Source organism: Ammospiza nelsoni, chromosome 20 (assembly GCF_027579445.1).
Source record: "Ammospiza nelsoni isolate bAmmNel1 chromosome 20, bAmmNel1.pri, whole genome shotgun sequence".
Lineage (NCBI taxonomy): Eukaryota > Metazoa > Chordata > Aves > Passeriformes > Passerellidae > Ammospiza > Ammospiza nelsoni.
Genome location: NC_080652.1, coordinates 5966560 through 5983721, shown reverse-complemented (window position 1 = coordinate 5983721; position 17162 = coordinate 5966560). Strand labels below are relative to the sequence as shown.

The window sequence follows — 17162 nt, the reverse complement described above, 5'->3', positions numbered from 1 at the left end:
CCAAACTCTGCAGGGTGCGTGAGCAGAGCCTGGCTGGGCCTGGGGTGGCTGCAGGTGGCAAGGAGGAGACTGAAACGGGACAATGTGTCACCTTCTCCATGCCCTGCAGTGTGTGCACACCCTGGGGAAGCAGCTGGAGCTGCCCTCCACAGAGAGGACAAGGCAGGGTGAACGTGCTCCCTTCTCCCCAGGAGGATGGAGGAGGTCACTGTCAGTCTATCCCACTGGAGATGCTTCAGCAGCCTCAATTCAGGAGCTACATTTTACCCTGGGACACAAGATCTGACTCAGCTTGACCTGAATCTCAGTTTGAAGTTTGGCTGGGCCAGTGTGGAGGGGAGGACAGGCAGCTTCTGACTCCATCATCTCTAGGAGGATCATGATCACATTTGCCATCTCTGACCTTACACTTTCTAACAAAAACAGTATCTGTGAGATAATGGCAACAAGGAAGAGAGAAATCTTTCCAAATATCTGTGAGATAACGGCAACAAGGAAAAGAGAAATCTTCCAAAAGCAAGGATGCCTTCAATGGTATTGTTTTAAATAGCAATCTTCATCTCCCAGTTTTTTTGACAAGTGCACATCCTTTCTGCTGCCATGGCTAAAGTAGCTACTTTCATCTCTACTAATGAAGGGAAGCAGAGCTAATTCATGGTTCCATGGAAAACATTCCTGTGAATCCACCTCTGTCCCAATCCTTCATCTCCAAGATGGGTGCTCCACCAGATTCCCTGCTGCTCCTTCCAGGAATGTGAGATTTCTGGGTTTGTGCAATGCCTAGTGCAATGAAGGCCTTGATCTAAGCTGACACACACTCCTGTAATTTAAATTGTGGAAAGGCTAAAGGGGAAGGTTTTAACCATTCCTTGCAAGTCAAGTTTCCATGGTTTGTCACAGTTGAGGAGGAATCATTATGAAAGAATGCTGTAGTAGTAACAGAGCCTACCAATTTATGTGCATGGAAGGGAATAACCTAAAACAAGTGCTGAGACCTAAAAATAAACCAGTTGGGCATTAACTAACCCCCAGCACAGCTGCCAGAGGAGGAGCTGCCACCCATCCTTACCCATTTATCTCCTGCTGGGGGAAAAGTGCAATGAAGGGTGGAATTTGGCTGAGTAAAATTACCTGGATTAGTGATGGGATGGTGAAAGTGCTTTTAAAATTCCTGTCTACCCAGAGGACAGACTGTTCCTGCCCTCAGACTCTCCAGTGAACAAGAACTGTGTGTCCCTGAGGTCACTGCTGACAGGGACTTACTTTTTAAGAGATCCTGGTGTGGAAAGAATGCTGCATCTTTGAAGAAATACCCTGGCAAACGCTATCAAAAGGGCAAGTTACCATGAAAAAAAGACACTAACAACAGACTTCTAATCTGTTTCCTTTTGCTTGGAAAGGCTTTGTCCTCCTCCACCTCTGAATCCACCAGGAAACCCCCTCTCTCCCCAGATGCCACAGCTCCCCCATGCACACAGTCATCCTGCTCACAGGAAGAACAAAATCTGTGTGCAGTCAGGCAGGTTGAAAGGGTTAAAGCCCGACAAGCCAGATCTCCATTTGTTTTTGTACTTACAATGAGTCCAAGGACTCCAGGAGGACCTGGGGCTCCCAATTCTCCCTAAAAGGAAAGACAAACCCACAAGGTTACAGAACACTTTATAGACAAGGAGAGACTGAAAGGCAGCTCAGTGTTTCAGGGGTTTGAGGGAAGGGAAAAGAAGGGAAAGCACCATCCCTCCTCCTTCCATCCCCAGCCCCTTTCCCCTCCAAAGCAATCCAGAACTTCCAGGAGAGCACATCCTGGGAAGACACAGGCTGCTTGTTGTTGGCAGTCATTCCCAGGGCTGAGTCCCCTCCCAGGAGCAGGCTGGATGAAAGGAACATTTCAGTGTTCAGGGGAGAGGTGGGAGCCTGTCCCAGGTGAGACCCAGCCACTGGCAGGGAGAGGGAGCAGGGCACATGGGGAGAGCAAGGCTAAGGTGGGAAGGAGAGGAAAGCTGCTGCTTTAGCATTGGGAAAGGTGAGTTTTGGGAGTGGTTATGTAATAATAAAACTCATAGGAAAAGGAAGACCTGCATAAAAATGAAATTGGGTAATTTGCAGGTTTTGGTGCTGGCAAACGTGTCCTGGGGGTGTCTGGCACCTTGGAGCTCATCATTCCAAGGGTCAGACCGCTGATGGGGCTTGTGGAGCTGGTTTGGCTCCTCAGCTTCACCACAAACTTTCTCTGTGTGAGCTCTCCAAAGCCATGCAGAAGCACTGGATGTACCTGCTGGCATCTCCAAGTGAAGCACAGCAGAGAAGCTCTGCCAGACCCTCACCTACTCAGGTCCCTGAGCAGTTCAGCAACCATGGGGTGCTCAGCTTGTCCTGTGTCCCCTTTGGTGGCCTACCTGGCCATGCTAACAGTGAGCTGCTGGCCAGGGCAAGGACCTGTTCTGACACACCTCCATCTCCAACAGAGCCTCTCAGAACAAGTGCATTGGAAATGCTGAACTTCCCTTTCACTCAGCCAGTCCTGCCCTGCTCTGGATCATGCTGGCCACTTCCTCCGACAGCCCTGCTCAGTTTATGGTGCACATCTGGTGGAGCCCCCTCCAGTGCAATAGAGCTCCCCTTTTATGGAAAGATTTGCCTGGTGGAGAAGGAGAGAGAAGGGGATGCAACGTGACTGAATGTGCTCAGGGCTCCTTGGCTAAAGGGTTACGTGTGTTTATTTTATGGGAAGTGGAGTAAAGGACTATTGGGCAAGCACACACACAAAAAAGCGTTTCATAATCTCAACCAGCCTAAAATTGCCTTTTTTTTTTTTTTTTTTTTTTATGGCCAGTTCCTTTCCTGCATACTTGGGACATCTGTGGAGCAATTGTTCCTCATGGGTGGGATTTCTGTGTCCTCAGAGCTACTGTTATAAGGTCGGCTTCAAGCCTTCAGCCAAGGCCTGGCATTCCTGGCTCAGGAAGGAGAGGGAGCATCCCAGGAATGCTGAGCACAGCAGCTGCACGGTGGCCTGGGTTCCCCAGGAAGGGTGGCTGGGCTGCAGGCTGGGGGATGCTCAGCTCTTGGTCCCACCAGCTCCAAGAGGCACTTCCCAGATTTTCTGACTTGTGTCGTATTGCTGTTCCTCAGGAGAACGGCTGTCTGTGGAAATGCATGAGCTCACAGCTAACAGAAGAGGATTTCCTCTTGGAAGAGGAGGGGGTGGACTCCCCTGAGAGATGAGGACAGGACTAGTTGTTAATTTGAGCCATTCCCTGCTCTAGGAAATGGAGGATTTACAAGTGGCCTTTCCTGGCTATCAGTCCCTGACCTGTGAGGGAAATCAGGCTCCATTCTCCTTTTTTCAGCGCATGGAGCGGGCACTGGGACAAGAGAGAAGGAGATGAACCAACAGCCCTTTCCCACGTCTAATTCCTGTGATTAAGAGCCTAATTGGAGTGGTGAAGCACTCTGGGGGAACGTGGGATCTGGAATGCCATGGCTGACAGTTCTCATCAGCTGGCAGCAGGGAGGAATGGCCCTGGGCTGGAGGAGCAGTGCCCGGGGGGGGGCTGCAGAGCAGATCAGAGGCTGTGGCTGAGCCTTCCCAGCCAGCAGGGGATCAAACAGAGGATGTGGCAGCCGGCCCGAGGCCATCCTGCCCCTGACAGCTCAGCTGCACACCCCACCTACCAAACCTAGCATATTTGTGTGCTCCACAAACAGACTTTCGGGCATTTTTCTGTGTCTGTGACTCCACTTGTGACCCTGTGAACCTCCCTTTAAGTCAGCCCAAACAGTCTGTTTTCATTCTGCCATGGCCAAGGCACATTAATATTTAAGAGCCGTTGATAAGATGAAAGAGGAGCGATCCTTCTGGATGAATTAACGGGAGATTTGCTGCTCTCCCAGGCTCTGGGAACAGCCATTCAGCTGACTGGCATTGAGAATATCTTCTGAATGGGGCTTAGACAACTTGCATATTCATAAGAAAACAAAATAAGTTATTTAGGGAAAACAAAAAAAAAAAAAAGTCTTCCTGTCCTCCAGGATTCCTGCCCTTCCTGGTGGGCTGGCTGGAAATAGCAGTACAATCAGAAAGTTTTCCACTTTGGGACTGCTGATTCCACTCTGACCCATGGCTTGAGTTGACTGAAGGATGGGAAAAGTCCTGCAGAAGCGTTCCTTGGGAACATCACTCTTTCAGTTCTCTGCATTTATGATTCTTGTGCTGAATTCCCACAAAGGCTGGAGCTGTAGCTGAGCTTGGCTTGGTGATTGGAGTCTGTTGTGAAAATAACTTTTATGCTGCATACATGACGAATGGGAGCTTGCAGGCACATGTGGAGTGGGTTACTTCACACAAATCATCCCCTCAAACCCCAGAGCAGCACGGTGATTATGTGTGAATAACCAAGGCAGCAGGAATTTCAGAGATGAATCAGTGCTGCTCACATGCTAATTCGGGGAGAACCAACAAAGTAATTCAGAAAATAATTTAGGATAATTAATACATCTGAGAACTGCTGCAAACCACGTTTGCAAACCATGTTCTGTGAGCAGAGGCAGACACAGCACATCCCCACAGTTTAGTGCTACAAGAGCAGAGCAAATTGAACTTTATCAGCACCCAGCTGCTTAAATGACCTCAGTGACCATCCTGACCCAATTCCCAGGAGACACATCCCACTCTTAGGAAGTCAGCAGGGGTCAGATGAAGACTGAAGGGCAAGAACTCAGGAGACTGGAGACTTTACTCCCCAGGCAGTCCCAGGGCTGGCTGAGGAATGGGGCAGGAAGCAGATTGGGTTGTGGATTCTGTCCCTCAGTGCTCCCAGACACTGGAGCAGGAAATCTGTGCCCTGTGGTGTGGACAACACGGTCCAACACTGCCTACTCTGCCAGAGCAACATCCTTGCCCTTTTCCTCTTTATTTTCTCCTAGCCACACATTCTGGATAAGAAAGTACTTGTCATGACTGAGGCGCTGGGAAGGTAAGAGATGGAGACAGAAAACTGATGGCAAATGACCTGGCAGTTACAGGAGCCAAATACAGGGTTTTTCAGCAGGGCAGGGATGTACATTTTTTTTTTCAGGAGGGATAAAACCAACCAGCAGCTGCCACCAAGCTTAAAAAAAACCAAACAAACTAGCATGATGCAGTACAGTGTGCTGTCTACTGCAAAAGAAGAAAAGACAGGAAAACTTGTGAACTTACAGGGTTCCCATCGATGCCTGGAGGTCCTCGTTCTCCATAATTCCCAGGAAAACCCTGAGGAGAGGAGGCAAACATGAATGTCAGTTATTGAGGCTCCCTGGTGCAGTCAGTCAGTTACAACCACTCCCCTTGCACCTGTGCAGCACGTTGGGAAGCAGCAGAACACGGGGACATGTGGGACAATCAGCCTGCCTGTCCTCATCCAAACCCCTCCTGCCACATCAGCACAGCTCAGCAAGGCCAAAACCCCTGATTCACAAACTCACTGCAAGGACTATATTAAAAATGGATTGTCAATCTGAATTATTTAGTGCTGTCTGCTCACAGGACCCTTTGAAGAGCACCCCTCCTCTCAGGAGAGCTGGACAGCACAAAGCCTCTTGGAGCCCACGCAGATGCTCAATGGAGCTGATGGGAGATGCCTGGTGAATTCACTCCCTTTCAGCTTGCCAGAGGAGCAAATGCTTCCAAACTCATCCCAGCCCACACCCCAGGGCTGTGAAAGGCCATGTTTACTACAGGAAAAAGTCACCACAAAAGAAGACTTCGTTTCATTATATCCGAGACAAGTTTGGAAGACTTCAGACAATTGTAGCGAAGGGAGGGGAGGTGCTGAGCCAGAGCCAGAACAAGAACACGGTGCTGGGACATGTTCTCCCTCACTTTTGGACAGTTCCTGTGCTCCTCTAAGCCCCCAATTCCCCCCTGATTCCCTGCCACAGGCAGATCCCAAAGCAGATTTCTCTTCCCTGTCCTGCCATGCTTGGTCTCTCACAGAAAGAGCTCGAACTGGGAGTCCAAGTAAAAGTGCTTTATCCCCTTCTCTGCTCACCAGGACAACATGGGCATCTTTTGGAACACCTGAGAGCTTAAGAGACAGAAAAGAAGAAGAAAGGGAGAGGATGCTGTCCTCTCCTGCCTCCTTCCCTGCATGCTACAAACACTGGGTGTCTGGGAAAAGCAAATCTTAGGGAAGTGAAATGTAACAACGCCAATGGTGACAACACTTATCTGGAAACCCATCAGCAACAATGAAAACTGAAGTGATCACAACAGACAGAGCAGGAAAACCACACTGGGAAACTGTCATCCAAGACCTCCCTTGACCTTTGGGGGTTTACAGCTCCTGGTGAACAGAAAATATATAAATTTGCTTGGTAAAATCTAAGGTGAGAGATGTGAGACCTGTTTAAGTCAACAGAAATTCTGGTGCTGACCTGAGCCAGCATTTCAGCTCTTCTGTACCAACTCCCTACAGCATGAAGGACTGAACTGACATGATTCAACACTTCTGTTTTATGGGAATCATTGAGAATAGGAAAGTTGTCTGCCTTTCTCCAGCTAGGCACTACATCCCTGAGGCCTGTGCTCATGCCAAGAGGCTGTGGTAAGCAACCACTGGAAACAGCCTTCTGCCATCTAGAGACAAAGATGTCAAATATAACAAGAAGGCAGGGGGGCCTACAATTTTCTTTAATGAAAAAAGGAGAAAAATAACTCTGCTAACATGCTGAATCAATCAGATCAGAAGAGAGATGTGCAGGGAAAACTCATTGCTCAGGCAAGACAGAAAAAAAAAAAAAAAAAGAAGATTGCCAGAATATTTTGCTGTTTACAGTTGTGTGGCTTGCCAAGGAAAATATGAGTGTGCACAGACTGATACTGTACTTACACTGCTGCAGATTTCAGCATTCCCCCATCTCTCCTTCCTTGCTCAGAGAGCCATGGGTGCCACTGAGCTGCAGCCTGGCCCTGTGGCTGCTGAGGTCTCTGCTATGGAGCTGACCTCTCACCAACACAGAGATTTTGCTACTTTGAATGGTACAATGAAAACAATATTGCTACAGCAGCACAGTATCAGCTGGGGGAATGCTTGCTCCAGACTAAAACAGCACTGTCTGAATTTGGTTTAAAACTGTTGCAGTGTGACATAAACAATGTGCTCCTGTGCCAGAATAAAAGAACCCAGATAAGGAACTATTTAAATGCATATGTTTTGCACATGTGTTTAACTCTTTTTTTATGCCTCAGTTTCCAGCATTAACCTTGCTGCTTAAAGACAGGAAATTTGAGGCATTTGGTGATAGAGTTAATAGAAGTCTACATTTACACAGGTTTTCCAGCACTAGATCTCAAAATATCGAGATTATTCCTGTGTTTGGAAGGTGGAGCTGAGCACCTGAGGTCACTTGGCCAGTACCACCCAGCAATGAAGAGATTCAGCAATGAAACCTGTTCACAGCAGGCTGTGACTGCCCACAGAGCTCAGGGCTCTGCCAGCCCTCATGGATGGCATGGAAAAGGGTCAGAGAGGGAGGAAGCTGAGAAGAACAGCAGAACAGGCCCAGGACAGCACCCAGCACCAAAGCCCCATCCTGGCCAACATCTTTTTTGTCTTTAACACCCCATCTGCACTGCTGGCACAAGCAGCCCCAGTCCAGCTCACCCATTGCTGGGGTTCTGGTTGCTCCCTGGTACATTTTGGCCCAAAACATAAGACAAACCCAGAGCAGGAGACAAATGCAAAGAGCAGCTTCAATTCAACTACCCCCAGGCACCCCAGCCCAGAAATCGAGCTTAGCACAGGTTTTACACATTAAATGAGGCTAAGGCTGGTGGCTGTGGCATGGAGAAGGATATTTCAGTCTGCAAAGACCCAAACCAGGTTGTGGAAACCTGTCCCAGCACAGCTCTTGCACAGCAGGAAACAATCAATCTTTTAAGCCCCTAATGAAAAAGAAAGCACTTTGTTTCCATGGGGTAAGCAGTAGCAGTTTAAACCACAATAACAGTTCCAGTGACCACAGTGTCCTAATTTATTGGATCTCACACGTCTGTAAAAGCTGTTTTTTTGGTGCCTCTCCTGCCTGAGCCTAAAGGAGAGAGAGATGTTCCCCAGGAACAGAACAAGCACTATTCCACTGAAACAAGCAGCCCAGAAGTTACAAGCAGACTCTGTTATCCCCCTGGTTTCCCTCCCCTAAGCAGTGACACCTCTGCTCTCCCATGCTCTGCTCCAACAGCCTGAGGAGCCCAGACTGAGGAGAACACATGGGGCAGGAAGCTCAATTTTATGGTGCTGGCAGACAGGAGGGTCACAACTGGCAGCCCATTACAGGAGGCTTTTGAAAGAAATTAAAGAATACAGCAGATTCAGAGTCTCCTGTGAGTGCAGAAGGGGTTTTGGTACAGAAAATCCATAATTGTCCAAGGTGTTTTTTTCAGGAAAACTAGTCCCTGGAAATTATGCTTAAGAATTGGGACAGCAAAGGTAAACACCCCAGTGAAAAATACAGAGGCTGCTCTGTGGGAGGGACAGGACGGACAGAGAGGGAGCAGGACAGGGAAGGGAATGGCAAATGGCAGCAGAAATAGGGAGAAAATGCTCCACTAACAAGTTGTGCTGGCCAGGAGCCAGCAGGGTGCTCCTCCATAGCGCTCCAGTCAGGTATGACAAAACTTTTGGCTCTATCTCACAGCTGGGAAATTCAGAGAGGAGGTGGGGGAAAACATCCAGCTGAATGGATTTCACATTGTCTGAAGGAGAAGTTCAATGAAAGAAGCAAGATGGGGAGCTGGAGAGAGAGCACACAGGCAGATGCTTTGCACCAACAACTCTGGGTGCCCCTGTGCTTCCTTGTCCCCAGCCCAGGCAGAGCTTTACAGGGGTTCACAATTTGTGAACTGAGACACAGAGATACAAACTGATTTATCCCAGGTTACACTGAGGAGTCTGCAGCTGAAGCAGCAACAGAATCTCTATCTTTGAGATGTTCCAATAGTGCCTTAATTCCTTTTCATCCCCACTCCCTGCAAAGGGCATCCTTTCACAGAGCAGGAGGCTCCTGCTGAGAACAACCAGACCTAGACAGACACTGGAACCAGCTCCTCTTGCATCAGGGGATTACATCCCCCTCCACCTCCCCTTTCTTTCTTCCACTGCTCAAAGCAAACAGAGCAGCCTGCCCTCTCTGCTGTCAGCCAAAGCCCTGCTCCTGTCAGAGCAGCTCCTTGTCCCTTGTCCCTGGAGGCAGCTGTCCCCAAGGAGCAGGGACTGGTGACACACACGGTGTCCTTTGCTCCCCCAAAGCCCTCTCAGGTGCTCACGTGTGGCTGGGTGTGCTGTGTGTGTACAACATCTGATTCAGTTTAAAGCACTTTCCCTGAAGGAGTAAGGGAGGCAGTCTGGCAGCTGCTGCTCTGAAGAATCCTGGCAGCTCTTCATGCCAACAGAATCGTTCTCCAAAAATAGGATTTTATTTTCCTGTTGGCTCAAGGTGAAGCTGCTCAAACCAACCAGCCCTCCTGTCTTGTCTGCAAAAGTCTCTATTTGCCAGTTGGCTCTGGCCAGGTGAATCACTGCCCAGGAGCCTCCCCAGGGACAGAACTTGCAAGTCAAATAATTTAAGTAAGGAAAAAGGAAAAAAAAAAAAGGTGGCGGAGAAGCGGGGCCGAGGGTGAGAGAAAGCCTTCACTGGAAAAAAGAAGGAGAATAAAACAAACAAGTGTGGCTTATGTTGGCAGCCCACACCTCTGAGAGAATTCCTGGTGTGGGGACAGACTGAGCCCCTCACAGGTGGGCAGGGGGAGGCCCAGCCCCAGCAGGAGCCACCCCAGAGGAGCCTGGAGGTCCCTGTGCTCCTCTGTGCCTTAACAGCCACACAGGGACCTCTGCCCTCCCCTGGGTCCAGGCAGCTCCCATCCCTGCAGAGAGGGAGATGTGGCAATGGAGGGGGATCCTGTGTAGTTCTGCTCCTCTGCCACCCCAAAGGAAGCTTTGCTCTCACCCCCAGGAGACTTCACAGCTCCATGTCACCTCTTGGGACAAAGATTTCAGGGCATTTTTAAACCAAACTGTCCCTCCAGCTTGGGGAGTACAGCAGGAGCAGCACAAGAAAAAATTCCTGAAGCCCCTCCAGCCCAAAGTGAAATGCCAGCCCCTCCACGCTCCTGCTCTGTTCCTTTCCCACTGGTACAGGAACTTTTCCTGCTCTGCAGAGCTCTGAGTCACCAGTGCACAGACACGTTGGCCTAATGCCAGAGAGCACTGAGCCTGTCACTGCCCCTCCTTATCTCTGCCAACATTGCCAAATCAAGCAGCCTCCTACCCAAGGAAGCCAAGCAGCTTTAGGGGTCAAAATGCTTTCAGACTCATAGGTGACAACTGCATTATTTTCCCTTATATTTTCTAAGAAGAATAATTTTTGAGCTTTGATTTATGAATGAGCTTTCACCTGAAGGATTAAAGATGCCTGGAAGACCTTGGTTCAGTTCCTCATGAGATTTCTAAATGATGATGGACAAGTCACTTAGGAGCATTCTTGGAAAAAAATAAATCTTTGGGATTGTTTCTTTTCTTTCAGTGGAAGTTATAGCTCTTGGCACCTTTTCCCTGTGTTTTCAGTACCTTGTTTTGCTCATTCTTACAAATATGAAATACATACTGATATTGTCCATCTCACCAGGTTATATGGATGGTGTAATCATGGACATAGGAACATGTGAGAAGTAACCATGCAAGCACCTCACCACAGAGATTTGGGAAACTCCAGACGTGTGGAACACAGCTCAGGCCAAAAAGAGATGGTGACATTTGCTCTGGGCTCATGCCTGCATTTCAGAGTGGTGAACCAGGCCAAGAGGGGTGGAGAGACCAGACCAGCTGCCCAGCTCCAGTGTCCAACTTCAGCATTAAAAAAAGTCAGTGATTGCTCAAACCACATCTATTTTAAAAATTCAGGTTAACAAAGCAAAAAAAAAAGGGCAAAGAATTTGCTTAAATGGCTAACAGGAAACATCTGATCCATGGGCTAAAAGTTTCTCATTAAAAGAGGAGCCTTGTTCATGGCTGGTTTTCAGGACCTCCACTGGACTTTTCATGCAAACAGGATGATTAAAAGCATATTCTGTTTTTAAATTAATCAGTTCCTGAACAAGGCACCAAACATTTTGGTGCAATGCTGGGGTACAGACACAAGACACCACTGGCCAGTCCTGTCCATCAGCTCCTACAGACCATCTGTGCTCCCTCCTGCAGCTCATCTTGTGGATTTACCTGTACACAGCTCTTCAGCCCACTCATTTCTCTACTGGCTTTGTCTGGCCACAGCTGAGAGTACCATGGAATGCTGTTACCAGTTTCCCAAGTGCCCATGTGGTGCAGGAGCCTCTTGGCTCACTCAGTCAAGGAAGGGTCTCAGCTGCATCCGAAGCAGAGAAAAGACTGGAGCAAGAGAGGAGATGTTTATCACCTTAGTCCCCACAGAGAGAAGCAGCATTTGCTTTGTCAGTGGTCTGTGGCCATGGCAGCCCCTGCAGACCCATGGCAGAGCCTGGCTCCCACTGTGTGCATGGACAGCAGCTGGGACTGTGACCTTGGCAAACCCCAGGCTCTGACACTGGATCTATCCAATGATGGATCTATCTCAGGATTACACTGGATCTGTCCAAGGATGGATCTATCTCAGCCCTCCATCAAAAGGTTGGGGAGGCTACAAAATGGAACCTTCCTGATCCAGAGGCAGCCCTGCTTTTGGCTATCCAGAGGCAATTGATGTCTTTTAAAATGATGCAAGAGCCTGCTCATGCTGGTGGGGAGGACAGGGGTACCCCATGACCTTCTGACAGCTTATCACAAGGAAAAAACAATATATTGCAACTTGATGCTCACTGGAGGCAGGAGTTAATGCATGATAAAGCACCACAGAAGAAGACATGGAAAAGAGCTTGGTGAGAAGGTGAGCTCTGTGAGAGCTGGAGAGGGGGATCCTGCCTGTGGGCAGCTCCAGCAATCTGGCACTGCACTGGTGCTCCCAGCAAACTGAGGCTGGTTCCAGTGGCTGCCATCTCTCAAACTGTGGGTGACAGAGGGGAGGGACCCTGCTGCACTCACTCCCATGCTCATCCCTGTGACTCCAAATCCATGTGCCTTTTTATGGCATCTCCTCCTTGAGACATGAGCTGTCATCCTTGGCATTTCCACGCTAAGCTTCAGCTGCTGAGCTCAAAGGAGAGCTCTCCAAAGACAGTGCTGTCCCTGGTTTGCACAGAGCTGGAAGAGCCAAGCAGCTTGTGTGACACTGTGTGTCATGGGGAGAAACCAGAACGATGAGCACAGAGACAGAAATATCTGCTTGTGGTGCTCATGGCTTGCTCATGCTGCTGTTACCAAACCCTTCCAGCCCTGATCCCTGTGCTGTTTTGTGGACCTTTTGGGCCAGGGCTTTTCTTTCACAAGGTGTTTGCATGGAGAGGCTCTGAGCACAGGACCAGCATCACCAGGTTCTTAGAAAAATGTAAGGAAACCTAAGTTGTGTTTAACTGACTTGTGAATAGACCTCAGACGAACCTCAAAATTACTAAGTATGTCTTTGAATTAAATTTCTCCTCCTTCTTTTCTATCTCTTTTAAAATAATACTACTAACAAAACAGTAAGCAAAAAATCATAGATAAAAAATAGCACAGCTGGTGCAGTATGAACACTCTATGTGAAAAAGAGAGATATAAGCACACATCAAAACCAAAGATGAACCAAAAAAGAGCTCAAAGCTCCTTGGATATATTTCCTGAAATTTTGCCTTTAAGTCTTTTCCTCTAGCAGAGCTTAAGAACTTCTGAAAATATTCCACTCCATTTGAAGTTTAATACAATCTGCAGTGCAGACACTCCTGATTGTGGCTGCCCATCTCCCACAGCACAAGAACAGCTTGGTGTTCCTTGAGCTACTTCTATCTCCTACTCTTCCTATGAGTCATTTCCTGCAGTGGCAGCACAGCTCCTTCCCAAAGCTGAACCAGGACTGGCACATTGTCTCTGCATGGCAAGACAAGCTATCAACAGCTTCTCTCACTCCTTCCCCCCAGCACCCCTGATGGGGTCTTGTTTTTATATTTTTTTTTTCCCCAGCTGCTCAGCTGAACACCATATAAATCTACAAAAATCACCATAAAAAGACATATTTTTCAGCCACTGCACTGGCAAGACTGAAGGTTTAAGTTGCAATCAGCTCCAGCCCCCAGCCCACCTCAAAATCAGGCAGATCCAGAGATGTACAGACTCCTGTACAGAGATCCAGAGATGTACAGACTCCTGTTATTTCAGCCTCCTTAGTGCACTGGGCTCCAACCATAACTCTGCCCCCAGCCCACCCCAGCCCTCTCCCTCTCCAGGGCCCATATTTTGGGATGCACTGGCCTCCTGCATCGCTGGTGTCGGGCAGGGAGAGGTGGAGTCAGCTGTTTCCACGACAGACTCACCATGTCCCTCACAGCTCTGCAAAACTTTACTTCCCTGGAAGGATTTCAAGCTCTGACTCATGTCCAGTTCCTCTATTTTAATCATTCCCTCTTACATCATTCTCAGAGGCCCACGGTGTCACATGCAACCTCCCCCAGCCCCCAGCTCCTCCTCGGCTGAGCAGTGATCCACTGCCAGCTCTCATCCCAAACAAAGCTAGGTACAGAAATATGTGTGATACCAACTCCTTCCTCCTCTCCAGAGCATTCTGAAGGCAGCTAATATGGGCTTGGAAGAGCTCCCTGCTGCAATGATAACACAGAGACAGCAGAGGAACAGCAGCCACACCAGCAAATCTAAAGGAGCAGGGATGGGAGAGACCAGAGAAATCCCAGAAGGCTCACAAAAACCCCAAGGCAGCTGGGAGGCAGCAGTGGCCAGGAGATAAGTGTTGGGAAGAGAATCAGGTCAGCTGGTTCCTGCTTTCCATTTCTCCCAGAGACTTCCTGAATAACTGTGGATGTCACTTAATCTTTCTGTTCACGCTGGGAAGTTCAAATCATCAGCATCGGCCCATTCAAGATTTCCTATTAAACCTGATATCATAAACCAGGGATGGAGCCAGAGCTCTCTGAAGGAGCCAAGCAGAACAAAGGTGCTCACGTGTAGCCATTTAATCCCTTCCCTAGATCCCAGCCTGAATGCCTCCATGGCTGAGAGATTCCCTGCTGATCTCAGGGGAGCCCCTTGCTCGTAGCAGTGACTGCCAGACCGAAGCCCTTGCCTGGAAGATTACAAATCCTGGCCAGCCAACAGCTGGAAGGCTTTGAGCCTGCAGCATGCTCTGTGCAGAGAGAGAGCAGAGTCCCTGCACATAACAACAGTTGCTGTGTTTGTTTTGCCCTGGCCAGCGAGTCATGGTTACACCACGGACCCTGCACTTATTTATCACAGAGGTTTCTGGTGCAACCAGCAGCTTGCAAAAGATCTGGTATGGATTTCCAGTATCTCTCAAAAAAAATCTGCTTGACTGCTGCCCATCTTAGGCAAAGGAGAGGCAGGACAGACACAGCACTGCTGAGGGGTCTGCACTGCCATGTCATAACCCAGGACATCCCTCTGGCTGTCCTGGATGGCTCAAACCCCTGCTCAGAGACCTTGACACAGAGCCCAAGTCACCTGTGATTTTGAGTTTGACCCATCGAGCACATTACCACCTTTATATGAGGAATTACAAGTCAAGAGAGTTTAGGTAGAATAATAGTTTGTCATGGGGTGAAAAGTAAATTTTTGGGGTCTTAAAATGGGGGCTCGGGGTCCCAAGATGGAGGAATTTGGGCGTGCCCTGTCCTTCTTTCTTCTTCCTAGCCTCCATCTTCTGAGTGGTGTTAGCATTTTTACATTAGTTTAAAGTAGAAACTCACTGTCTAACACAGGTGATAGGTATTGGGAAGTTATTGTAAACAATGTACATGTAGTTTTTAGTATAAAAGACAACACTGCATCTGAGGCCAGTCAGTGTGCCTCTGTCTAAACTGCTGGACAGACCTCAGCAGGCCAGAGAAAGAATGTTATAAATAAAAAATAATAAACAAGAAGAATACTGACTCCTTCTTCGACTGCCAAGCTGAAAAAAGAGCCTTGTACATATCTCAAAGTCACTCTGACCAGCAGAAATCCCGAAACTGCCAAGGTATCTGCACGGCTTTTGCAGTGAGAACATCAGTGAGTGGTGGGCGTGGGGCTCCAGGCAAGGGGGACAAGGGGAAAGCACTGGATTTTTCCATGTGTGGGTGAGTGGACATTTTGCAAGAAGCCCGTGAGTGCAATGATGTCCAGAGGTCAGAGGATACTCAGGCTAACATGAAGGACAAGGTGCAAAGGCAATGAGATACAACAGAGCTACAACATGCCTGAGCTCTCTGCTGATTCCTGGAGCAAAAACCTTCATCCAACTTCCTAAAGGAGGCATACAGAATTGATTGGAAGAAGATTGATGGGGTAAAGTCTTTCCTTTCTGTCCTTTCCTCTGCTCATTTCAGTATTTTTCCCACTTGCTCTTGCTTTTTGCTAGAGTCAGCACAGCCCCTCTTGTTCTCCTACACAGCTCTCACAGTTGGCTTCAGCCCCACTTGCAAACACCTCTTGCTCCTGGCCAAGCTCTCACATCTACCTGGTGCCTCCTTGCTCCTCAAACACATCTTCCCTGATCTGTTGGACCACCAAGAACAAAAAGGTTTCTACACAAAACCACACTTGCATTACACAAACCAGGATGGGACAGGGGTTGGAGAGAGGCACAGCAAGAAGAGGAGATAGATGTGATAGAAATGACAGAAGATGTGATAGAACTGGTGGGAGTGCAAAGCAGGAGATGGAACAGAGCCAGTACAGACACCTGGGACACTGCAATCATGGTTGAGAATTAAAAAGTGAATCTAGGGAAGCAATTGGCCAGAGGCAGGACAGGAGGGAAGATGCTGTAGAAGAAAATCTGAGAAATGTAAGATTCAAAGGAGCATGGGAAAAGAGCAATAACGCCTGTGAATTGAGCAGAGCATGGAAGAAAGGAAGAGATCAATATCTCTATCTTTGGTTTTCTTCCTGCTTGAGAAGACAGACATGGAAAGGTTCGTTTGAAGATATGAAAGGACCCAGCCAAAAGCCAAATATCTTATTTCCAGTTTCATTCAACAAGGTCTGCATAATAGACGAGGAAAAACTTTACCGGCCTACCCATCTTGCCCCTCTTCCCAGGAACTCCGGGGATCCCCTGCAAGAAAAAAACACAGAGAGAGAGAGAAAAAAAAAGTTCTGGTTGAGAAATCAAACAGCCAACCAACAATACACAGCAAAATGAGAAGAGAAAGGAGAATGCAAAACAGGCTAATGACTGTGGCATTGTTTGGGAATCAAAATGTCAGCTACTTGCAGTGGGCTGCGAGAGCAGAAGACAATTAACCTTCACCCATTAACTGCGGCCTGCCGAGGCCACGCGCAGGCAGCATCCCCGGGCTGGGGCTGGGCTGAGCAGGAGCAGTCATTAAGCTACTGGTCTGGAACCAAATGAGGGCCACTGCTGAGGCACTCGCTGCACAACTCGTGTTTATGTTTCTTATTTAGCTCTACAAGCATTAAATCAGCGTGGCCAGAGCGCGGGGCAGGCCCCTCCCAGGCAGGCACACTCCCACATGGTCCCAGGGCCTCTCTGCTTTCTGGAGATTGCATTTGAGGGAGGAAAGGCTGGAATCAAACACTGTTCGTCTTCCAGGGATCTTTTTAGGAGCTCTTCTAGTGGGGAGAAGGGGAAGAGATCAGGGAGGTGGGAGGATGTGGAGATGGAGAGTGGAAAAGCAAGGGATGACCTGTAAAGATCTGGAAATTTGGGCTGGGGGAAGGCACGATGAAAAGGATGGGAGGAAGGAAGGCCACAGCCACAGCTGCCCACTCACAGCCCCAGGCTTGACTGCCCAGCTCAGTGCAACTGGAAATAAAGCCATTTTCAGAAAGCTCAGCACTGTCCCTTCCAAGAGCCAAGCTCTTTCCAAACATCTCCAGCCAGGCACACAAAGTGCTGAGGCAGCGTGGCTGGGAGGGGATCCCTGTGGGAGCAGGGAATGTCCATGGACATTCTCCTCACCCTGCCCCACCTCACTAAGATCAGCTGGCAAGGGGGAGAGGGAAGGCAGGTTTTTAAGTGAAGGAGAATATAAAAGAACTCCTCTG

At 48.7% G+C, this 17162-nt stretch overlaps 1 protein-coding gene across 1 annotated transcript in view; it reads right to left on the bottom strand.

The window, feature by feature from the left end:
* Nucleotides 1–17162, bottom strand: part of COL27A1 (collagen type XXVII alpha 1 chain) — a 145591-nt gene that overhangs the window by 77940 nt on the left and 50489 nt on the right. Inside the window, exons 12-14 of the mRNA XM_059486610.1 lie at nucleotides 16165–16209; nucleotides 5201–5254; nucleotides 1577–1621 (exon numbers count right to left, since the gene is read on the bottom strand). Coding sequence (XP_059342593.1) covers nucleotides 1577–1621; nucleotides 5201–5254; nucleotides 16165–16209 — 144 coding nt within the window. The remainder of the gene's footprint in view (nucleotides 1–1576; nucleotides 1622–5200; nucleotides 5255–16164; nucleotides 16210–17162) is intronic.